The 10,441-nt window shown below is 54.7% G+C and overlaps 1 protein-coding gene across 4 annotated transcripts in view; it reads left to right on the top strand.

Moving 5' to 3' along the window:
• The first annotated feature begins 224 nt into the window (after positions 1-224).
• Positions 225-10,441, top strand: part of ATP2A3 (ATPase sarcoplasmic/endoplasmic reticulum Ca2+ transporting 3) — a 33,910-nt gene continuing 23,693 nt past the window's right edge. Inside the window, exons 1-2 of one of the 4 annotated variants that reach the window (XM_040641183.1) lie at positions 225-523; positions 10,184-10,201. In XM_040641183.1, coding sequence (XP_040497117.1) covers positions 406-523; positions 10,184-10,201 — 136 coding nt within the window. In that variant the 5' untranslated portion in view covers positions 225-405. Of the gene's footprint in view, positions 524-10,183; positions 10,239-10,441 lie in introns of all 4 variants that reach the window. The other 3 variants (XM_040641182.1, XM_040641184.1, XM_040641185.1) reach the window with 3 other exon arrangements.

The raw sequence follows: 10,441 nt of genomic DNA, 5'->3' as shown, positions 1-10,441 counted from the left end.
GCGCCCGGAGCTCTGCGGACGGGGGCCGAGACCCCTCCTGGCCACGCTGGGCTCGCTCCTCGCAGGCTGCCTCAGTTCCCTCTTCCGCAGAATGGGCGGGCGGCTCAGCCTCCGGGTGCCTGGGCGCTGCGGGGGCGGGGCGGCCGCAGTCTCCGAGGGCTGCCGGAAGGGGTGTGAGTGCGGGGGCGGGCTCCGCGCCGCCCCGCCCCGGGGAGGGAGCCCGGGGCGCTGCATCCTGGTGCGAGCCTCCGACGCCGCGGCCGCCACTGCCGTCGGGGAAGGTCCCCGCGCTGACATGACCTCGCGCGGCGCTCGCCCTGGCCCAAGCTCCCGGCGCCCCGCGCAGTAGTCCCGCGAAGAGGTGGACTCGACGGTGCCGACCGCGCAGAAAATCAGGCGGGCGGCATGGAGGCGGCGCACCTGCTCCCGGCTGCAGACGTGCTGAGCCGCTTCTCGGTGACGGTCGAGAGCGGACTGAGGCCGGAGCAGGTGTCTGGCGCGCGGGAGCGCTACGGCCCCAACGGTGAGAGCGCGGGCCTGGCAGGGGAAGCTAGGGGCCGCACGCGCCGCAGTCTCAGTTTACTCCTCTACGCCGAAACCGGGGAGCGGTCCTCCCTCCCGCCCCCCACCTCCCCTTACAGCCCCGGTCTCCGCGGGCGGGCAGGAAGCGAGAGCTCCGGAAACTTCTGCAGATGTTCTTGGGGCACTCGGACGGGCTGCGCGGCCACCTTCGCTGGGGGTTGGGCGGGTTCCGGGTTTAGAGACCTGACGCCTGGCTCCCCTTCCCAGCTCCCTTCCCCCAGGCCCAGGGACCTGTGCGGCCCTTCCGCGCTTCCCACATACACCCCCGACCCTATCCACTCCCGCAAGCTTGAATCCACCACTCTCCGCTGTCAGCGCTGGGTCGTCGCCCCGCACAGCAACCTGCCCGCATCAAGCAAATGGATAGGCCGAGATCAGCTGGCTAGGGACGAGTCAGGGACTTGAGACCTAGCCTCCCAGCTGGCCCTGAGGGTCTCCCTGGGGGATCAGTAAAACACCCAGAAGGTGCAGCTTCTCAGCTGGCAGCCTTGGTGCCCCCACCCCCACCCGCAGGTCTTCCTCTTTCTGCAACCCTAGGCGGATGTGGCTGGTGGGAGTCGGTGGGGGCTTTGAACTGCTGAGGCAGGAGACCCACCTTGGGGCGGGGTGGGGGGAGGCAGGCTCAAGGCCTCACTCAGGGCCAGGGAAGGCCTTTACCTCCTGCATGACTTGGAGCAGCACCTGGCCATCTCTGGGCAGGGAGGAAGCCCTCCTGCTGTTGCTGTTTGGGTGGAAGTGGCATCATTTCTTCCTCATCTTCAAAGGAGTTTGGGATTCTCCATGTGCCAAAAGGCACAGCAAGTACCAAGTACTATCCAGATGTGGCCCTGGCCACATTTGGAGGCTCTGTGAAGGTGGAAGATGTAGAGGTCCCCTCCTCAAGTCACTTCCCCTCCTCAAGTCACTTGCCACCCTCTTCATCCACCCCCAGGGCACTGGGCACAACGTTAGGGATCCAGATGGAAATGTCCCCTCCATCCCCAAAGTGCAGCTTGGACCCACTTAGTTTTAGGACTTGGGGCCTCACCCTTTCAGGGATCCCAGCCAGCCAGAGGGGAAAGTGCTCCGGCCTGAGTGTCTCACTGCTCAGGGATGGCTTGAAAATTACCAAGAGCTGTCAGAAAGGGAACTTTGGGTGTTGTATTGGCTTATGAAAACCACCTCTTATATAAATATTATCTTTCTGGAACAGAAATCCTTTTCCAAAAAAATTAGTTGCTATATTTAGTTGAGCTGTGGGAGGAACTAGAGAGATAAATATTATTTAATATCCTCCATTAGTGACTTGGCAGGGAGGGTGTCATTGCTGCAAAAGAACAAAGCAGCAGGACCTGTCCCCCATCCCTGGAGTGGGGTTGGGGGTCAGGGCAGCAGGTCTGGGGTTCCACAGCCTCTTCTGTGCTGCTGTGGCCTCCAGCTTGGGAGTCCTGATTCCCAAGGAAAACTGGAGACCCAGCCCTTGGTTCTGCCTCCAGGGGAGGGAGAGTCCCCTCCTGGGCAAGATACCTCTTCTTTCTGGTTCCCATGTGTTGGTTGATCCAGCAGAGGGGTTGCCTCAGAAGGGGGGAGCCTCTAGTTCTCCCCCATGTCATTTTGTGTAGGTAAGGGGATTTTGGGGTGAGCAGGCCACTGCGCGTCTGTGCGAGGTGATAGATAAGGACGTTGGTGTGGTGCATAGGTCCCCAAAGAGGTGGATGTGCATTCAGGGGTGGAAGGTAGGTAGGTTGGGGGGCCATTGATGGGCTCCCCTAGTTCCCTTGTGCTTTGATAGTGGTAATAATAAAAATTAGCGCTCACTGAGCACTTACTATGTGCCAGGCACTGTTCATAGCACTTTTCATCTCTTTTTCCCCAAAACAACTCTACAAAAACAACTGTTGTCATTCCCATTTTACGGAGGAGGTAACTGAGTCACCAGCATGTTAGACAGCTTGCCCAAGGTCACACAGTACTTGGTAGAGTTGGTACTAGGTACCCGTCCCTCTCTAGCCTCCCTTTTCCTGTCTGTACAAGGGAGTCACTGGGCCCATGGTATTGGTGGCTGTGCTAGGCAGCGGGCCAGCTAGGCAGTAGCTATGTCTGCAATGCCGCCAGCCTCACAGGGCCCCAGAGATCCCTCAGATCACTGATTGGCTTCTTCCTCAGGAAGCATTTCAGGGCTCTGGAAGTCCTGAAGGAGAGGTGAGGAGAGGGGAGCCAGCTGCCCCTTCCTGCATCATGCTCTCGCTCTGATTAGCCCCAGCTGAGGTGGAGGCATGGATGTCCTGAAGTTTCTACAGGCACTAGGGAGGTCTTTCCCTCTTGGGGGACCTGGAGTGGTATATGCATCTCTGGGGTAGGGCTGACAGAGTTTTGAACCTTAGCTCTGCCCCCTTCGTAGCTGTGTAATCCTGAATAAGCCACTTCTCCTCTCTCTGCCTTGATTTCTTCATCATAAGTGAGGCTACAATAGGACCCATGTCATTGGGTTGCTTATAAGTGTTTGTGCACACCAAGCCATCCCTCCTTGTAGCAGAAGAGTCTGGGCCAGGCTCCAGGCCAGCTGGGTGGTAGGGTAGGCCAAACCTACAGGTGGAGGGAAACACCCCAGGGACTAGTGTCCTCCCCCACCCCAGGAGCCTATGCACCTGCAAGGTCGTTAATGCTGGAAACCACAAGGAAGTCATTTGCTTAAGTCCTGAAGTTTGCAAATTCTGCTGGTGGATGGAGGAAGGGAGGGACTGGGGATCCTGCCCTCCCACCTTCTCTCCCTCCTCCTTCCTCAGAGCTGGAGGATGGGGGCTCAGCAGTGCGGACAGTGAGTATGCCAGCCGGAAGTCCCCCATACACACAGAACACAGCCTATCTCAACCCCAGTGACTAGATGTGTCCTCTGAAACCCCAACAGGGCAGTGAGTGGGAGGCTCCTGGCGCAGTACCTCTCGTGAACACGCCCTTCCCTGCAGGTCCGAGGTGCCCAGGACTCAGCTGGCTCCGGAGGCTTTCTACATCCTTTCAGTTTATTTTTTGAACAAAACTGTGCACATAGTACAACATTCAAAGGGTACAAAACATACAGCCCAGTCTGCCTAGACCTGTCCCCAACCACCCAGTGTTCCCAGTGTCTTGTGTCTCCTTCCCAAGATACGCCGTGTACATGCACGTCTAGATCTGTCATCTGTGATCTTTTTTACATGAAAGGGAATGATCGCGAGTGCTGTTTTGCCCCTGATTTCCGTGGTGATCACCCTTGGAGATGCAGCCATATGGGACATCCGCAGTCTTCCTAGTGGCTATGCAGGGTCTCGCGTGGCTGTTGTAGCACGTCTTTGCCTGGCTTTTGGATTGTTCGTAGCTTCTCCTATCACAGTGTTACAAGGCATTTCTTGTCCCCACATCACACCCTTGTCAATATCGCCAAAGAATAAATTCCTAGAAGTGGAATTGCTGGGTCAAAAGGCATGTGTAGTGTAAATTTTGACAGCTGTTGCTAAGTTGTTCTTCATTTCCTGACCACCACTGCAGTGCATTACCAGACATTTTGACCTGTGCCAATCTGATGGAAAAGGGTCATCGCAGTTTTACTTCACATTTCACTGTTTACAAATCGGGTTGGGCATTTTTCCATATATTTAGGAGCCATGTGATTTCCTTGTGTCCTTGAACAGACCGCCCATCACCTTTGCTGGACGTGAACCAAAGCAAGAGGCAGAACCGTGTTGGGCTTGTCCTCCCAAGTGCGCCAACACTTAATAGCCCGGGAGAGCCCAATGATGTGGGAGTCAGGCAAGATCCCAGAAGGTCTGGGGTTGTTCCTGTTCTGGGGAGCTGGGGGTAGGTCTCTAACAGGAACCAGAGCCTGCCTTCCTGGGCCTCATGCTGTCCATCTGTGTAATGGATACAGCGGCCCCAGAGCTGTAGGTGGAAGGGATGGCCAGATTTCGATTACTGCCAGTGGTGTCTGGGCTGTGACCTTATCTCCTGCCCTCAGCCCAGACCCCAGTTGGCTGCTGGAACTCAGGAAATATAGATGTGTGGCCCTTGAAAACTTGGCCAAAGGGTGTGGGGCCAGGCAGGATGAGGGGGTGAGGTCTGAGTGGTCCAACTCACTGCGTGGCCTCAGGAAGACTTGTCCCTCCTTGGCCTCAGTGTCCTCCTCAGTGCAGACATGGAACCCCTAAAGAGATCCTCTAAAGGCCTTTCAGGATGTGAAGTGATTCTTAGATCTGAGGGAGGTGTGGCTTGCCTGCAGGCATTGGGAGGTACAGCTTTTTCAGGCTTCACCCTAGACTTCCTGTCCGCTAGCCCTCTTGGACAGCCTTAGAGCCCCCTCCCAGGAACAGCATCCCCAGTACCAAGAGCTTCCTGAGGCAGGGCTGAGTCTGTCCACAACCCAGCTGGCACAGCAGACCCTTTACCAGGGTTTCTTAGTGCCAGATCAGCCATGTAGGCTGTAGGCCCCTGCTTTGGGAGAGCTGCTTCCCAAGGCCCCCTTGAGAGCAGGGCCATGTTGTCCACTCTAGGTAGGTCCTTGAGACCCAGACAGGGCCGGTGGGCTGGGTGGGGTCTGCTCAGTGAAGGCCTCTCCCTGACTCTGCAAGTAGTGATTTAATTGCTCTGTAAACTTACCTTTGAGGAAGACCTTGGTGAGCTCTTGCCTCTCCAGGGTGGAACCAATATTTAGAAGTTGAAATACCAGTTTCCAATGTTTTGAGATGAGGAGAAAGGAGTCAAGAGCATAGATTAGGGGAGCTGGTGGTGCATGGAGTCTGGGGCAGCCTTGGTCCTGCACCCCACTTCTCCTGGGCTCTAGGCTCTGGGCCCAGGGCCTTTACGTGAACCGTGGGGCAACTGAATAAACAATTCTGTGAGGCTCTTTGTGGACCCAGGGATGACTCAGCCCCTCCCCACCCTGGAAGTGCTCCAGTCAGGTGGGGGTGGCCCCGATACTGATGACTGGTAAAGAAGGGCAGGGTGATAGGGGGACAGGCTTTCCCAGGAAGCCTTCCTGAAAGGCTGGGGTTTAGATGAGGAGTTAGGGAAGGGTACTCTGCACAGAGGGAATGGCCCGAGCAAAATCTTGGAGGGGGAAAAGCTCTAGCAAAACCAGGGAAGGTGGTGGCAATTCTGAGGCATCTCGCTTGGCTGACAGATGGACATATGCCTAAGATATAGGAGGATTCTGGGGAGCCAGGCTGGGGCAGATCCAGGAAGGCCCTGAAGGCCATGCTAAGGCTGGTCTTTATTCTGCAGGCCAAGAAAGGCCACGGATGGTCCATGAGTAGGGCAGAGGCAGGGTCACTCACTTGTTCACAAATCTTTCTTGAGTACCTACTACATATCAGGCACTGCTCCAGGTGCTGGAGACACTGCACTTAACAGAGTCCTGCCAGCATGGAGCTTACATTTTAATAACTAATATTAGCGCTAATGTTTATTGAGGATTTCCCATGTGCTCTTCATGTTCTAAGCACTTCATGAATAGCACGTCATTAAATTTTCACAACAACTTAAGAGGACTTACTATTATTATACTTATTTTGCAGATGGGGAAACTGAGGCACAGAGGGGGTTAAGTGACTTGTCCATAGCCAGAGAACTATCAAGAGATAGAGCAAGACATGAACTTAGCCCTCTGGGCCAGACTCCTTGCTCTAAACCATGAAGCTTCTCTGATCATATACTCCTTTTTGCCCCCCAGGACCCACAGACTGACTCCAGACCCCTCCAGGCCAGCCCCACATTGGATATCTGGGGGTGTGGGCCAGCTCAGTCTGGCATCAGTGACCCAGAGCAGGGGTTGTCTGGCAGAGTCCACCATGTGAGAGGTCCAGAGGTACACCATTTCAGAAGAATAGCAGGGGCTACTTCCTGTCAGGCTGGCCCAGCTGGGATGTAAGGAGGGCAGCGCTTCCTACTACTGTCTTTGCCTGCACAGCCTGGCAAATGGCACCAAGAAGTGGGCAGGACTGGGCCATTCTCTCCATTTAACAAATGGGGCATCTGGCACTGCTGAGGGCTCAACCCACCCCCACATGCAGCCCTAGGATAACAATGGGGAAACAGCATCAACAGGGGCGTCTGGGGGAGAGGCTGGGAGGGTGCTCTCCTAGCTGCTGCTAGTCTTCTAGCCCCTCCTAGTTCCTCCATGGCCCTGGGACCCCATCATGTGAAGGGAAAATTGGGTTGTCTGGGGTCTTGGTAGGATTGGAGTTTGAAGAAGACCAGGCCTGAGCAGACAGAAAACCCTCACAAAATCCACCTGTGAGGACAGCAGCGCCTTTTTGGGCAGGGACGATTTTGGCTAGTGACTCTGGGGTCACGGTGGAGGGGTGAGCTAGTTGGTGGGATGAGGGCATCCAGCCTAACAATCAGGACGTAGGCCGCCAAGTTCTCTCAGGTGACTTTGGCCAGTGAAGGCAGTGGGACGGGGTGGGAAGGCAGAGCGGCGTAGTTAATGCAGGAGGTGCCAAGCCGGGGGCCAAAAGCCGGACCACCTTACTTCAAAGCTGCCACTTTCCAGCTATATGACCATAAACTAGTCACTCAACCTTTCTGTGCTTCAGTTGCCTACTCTGTAAAATGGGAATAATAGTTGTATCTTCCTTCTCAGGTTGTCTGAGAATCACAAGGGAGTTAACACACTGGAGGGTGCCATCTGGCACACTTGACACTAATAATTCTGCTATAGTCATTTTAGCTGTGGAGTACCATCTTACACGCTTTGCATACAATACCTCCCCACTCACCTCTGGAGATAACGTAGGTAAAGCCCTTAGCACGCTGCTTGGAACATAGTAGGTGCTCAGTAAATGTGGTTCTCATTAATAATGGTGATAATCCTCACAGCAGCCCTTCAGGGTGGGGCTGGGTACCCCATCTTCCAAATGAGGTTTAGGACCCCACAGGGAGCCAGCTGCTGGGCAAGACTAGAAGCATGTGCATTGCATGTGCAGGGATAGGCAGGGCATCTTCTGTGACCTCATGGCTGGCTGAGCCTTCCCCAAAGGAGTGGGTAAGGTTAGAAGGGGAACCTTGTAGTAGAGGCTAGGTCGGGGGAGAAGGGGGTACCAGTTAGGATCGGCTGGGTTATGGTACAGTAACAAACCCCATGTCTCAATGGCTTAAAACAATACAGGTCATTTCTTGCTCGCTCTGTATCTATGTGTCAATGGCAGGTCATCTGGGGGCTTTGTGTCTCCTGTACTATGTGATTCTGTTTCACAGAGCAGACACCATCACACAGGTTGCTGGTTGCTGTGGCAGAGGGACAAAGAGCTCTAGATCTGCACTGTCCAATACGCAGCCACTAGCCTTGTGTGGCTGTTTACATTTAAATGAGTGAAAATTAAGTAAAATTTAAAATTTAGCTCCTCAGTCACACTAACCACATTCCCAGTGCTCGATAGCTGCATGCAGTTAGTAGCTACTGTATGGGACAGTGCAGCCAGAGGGCACTTCCATCATCCCAGAAAGTTCTACTGGACAGTGCCCTTCTAAATCAAGAGTCTCCTGCCACCATGTTAGTGCCCCTGCCCAGAACTAACATGCATCCTTCTTTTTGTAACTTGCGTGAGGGCCAGGAAATGCAGTCCTACTATGTGCCCACAAGGTGGAAAGAAGCAGAAGTATCTGGGGAACGAATGACCACCAAAGAGTGGATCCTGAGTCAGATTTTTGGGCAGAAGGGAAGAACCTGAGAGACCACCGAGACAGGCAGAGGGTAGCTTGGGGGGAACTGGAGCTGCTATGTGTGCCCTGTGACATGCTTTGACCCTGCCCAGAAAAAATACCCTTATACAGTGGCCTAGGGTCTACATGCCTGACAGAGGGGAGGGGTGAAGGAGACAGCAGGAAGAATTCAGGTGAGACTTACAGATAAACTCTTCCTTTGGTCAGGAACCCTGAAGACATTCACAGAGGTAGGGGATTTAGAAGTCTCTCCTGGGTAGAGCATGGCAGAAGCAGGCTGATGTGTGCCATGAAGTTGGAACTGTTCCGTGCCAGGGCTGGTGAATGGCAGAGATGACCTCTAAAGGACCCTGCTCCATTGGAGAATTGGCCCAGAAAACCAGGCCTGCTCCCCACCCCCCGCCTTTCCTGTTCACTTCAGCTAAATAGATCAGAAGGAAAAAGTCTGTTTGATTTTAATCTCAACGCAGGACACTGGAGATTACATTTTCCACGGAAAATGTCAGCTGTTACCTAAAATAGGACTAGGGACAAAGTGCTAGAAAATGTATTTTTAGGTTATATGTTTCCCTCCTGGATTCCTGCAGTCCAGTGGGCTGCTTGATACTCTCCATGGTTCAGCTGCCAGGTGCCACAGATCTTCCAAACAGGTGGTCTGGGGAGAGAGCTCCCACAGGAAAAATGTTTGCAGATACTTGAGCTAAAAACAGGTGCACAGATACAAGGACCTTTGTCAAGAAGGAGGAAGAGGAAGAGAGAGCCAGCCTAGGGTAGAGGCTCGGAGTCTGCATTGCTGACAAGCTCCCAGGTGATGCCAATGCTGCTGGCCTGGAGACTGTACTCAGTAGCAGGGCTCAGGTGGGCTCAGTCCGGGAGGAGCCCTAGACAGGCCTCGGCAGGGCCTACACTCAGCCTGTGGAGAGAGGCCCGTTGGAATCCACCCTTTGAGGCCTGGCTCCTGCCCCATCCCATACACCTGCCTACTTCCTGTGTGACCTTGTTCAGTCACTTTTCCACTCTGGATTTCAGTTCTTGCACCTGTGAAACAGGGTGAGCATTCCTGCCCTGTCACCCCTTAGGCTGTTGGGAAGATTCAAAGACTTCAGGTACTGAGGCAGCCGGCTCTGCCTGGAATAACAGGTGCTTCAGGAAATGTAGGAGATAAAAATAGAGCTTGCAAAGTGACAGCAGGTCCTGGTGGTGTTTGGGAACATCATTCCTCAAAATGTTCTGTGGGTGGCAGACTGGGCATGTGGGATGGGTCTTGCCCCGAGTGGAGGGTCTGGGAGGGGATAAGTTGAGCCTCAACCTCTAGGAACTGAACCATGGCAGGTTATGCACTGCCTGGGATGCTGGCTAATGAGGTCATGTCCAAGGGAAACCCCCGGGCAGAGCAGGGCTCAGCAGGCTGGCCGTGCTGCAGACCTTATCTCGGGGCTCCTGGAGGAGCAGGTGTGTCAGGCACAGCCTGAGCCGATGTTCTCAATTTGAGGGAGGGGCTCCCTTGCCATGGCCATGGGGGACATTGAATAGGATTGTGCAGCCATCTGAGAAAGAGTAGTGCAGGGGAGCTGGCAACTCACTGGTAACCTCAGGAGTCCCTTCTCTTCTCCAGTTTGCTCCATTTCTCCTTTGTACATGGGGGAGGGTCTAGAAGGGCCCTCCTGGCTCTGATCTTGTCCAACGGTGAGCCAGGCCATACCAGATCTTTCTTAACCAGGATGAGGTGAAGTGAGTGAGGGAATGGAAGCCTCTGGGCTCAGACCATCCATTCTGTGACCTCAGAGAGCTGTGGGGACATGTCTACACCATCATGGTGGCCTGGGTAGACACAGCTGGGAGGGACTGCTGAGACTCCTCCACGGTCCCACTGCATAACTCAATTATCTCTTGTTTCCTCATGGCTCCTGTGGCTGCCTGGATCCTGCAGAGCTCCCAACTGAGGAAGGTGAGGCTTGGGCCAGGGCGGGCTGCAGGACCACCAGGTGACCTCCTTGGGCCATTCACTTTCAGGTTGTGTCCTTCCCTCTCCCCAACAGAGTGAGGCGTTGCTGAGCCCTCCAGTATCACCCACCTGTGCCTCTAGGGCCTCAGGCTCTTGCTCTTTGAATGGTAGGGAGGGAATTGGCCAGGTGGTCTCCGCGGTGGTCCCAGCTCTGAATGGGGGCACATCAGCCGGTTAGGGACC

The sequence above is a fragment of the Ursus maritimus genome, unplaced genomic scaffold, assembly GCF_017311325.1.
Source record: "Ursus maritimus isolate PB19 unplaced genomic scaffold, ASM1731132v1 scaffold_24, whole genome shotgun sequence".
NCBI lineage: Eukaryota > Metazoa > Chordata > Mammalia > Carnivora > Ursidae > Ursus > Ursus maritimus.
This window is presented reverse-complemented; position numbering and strand designations above follow the sequence as displayed.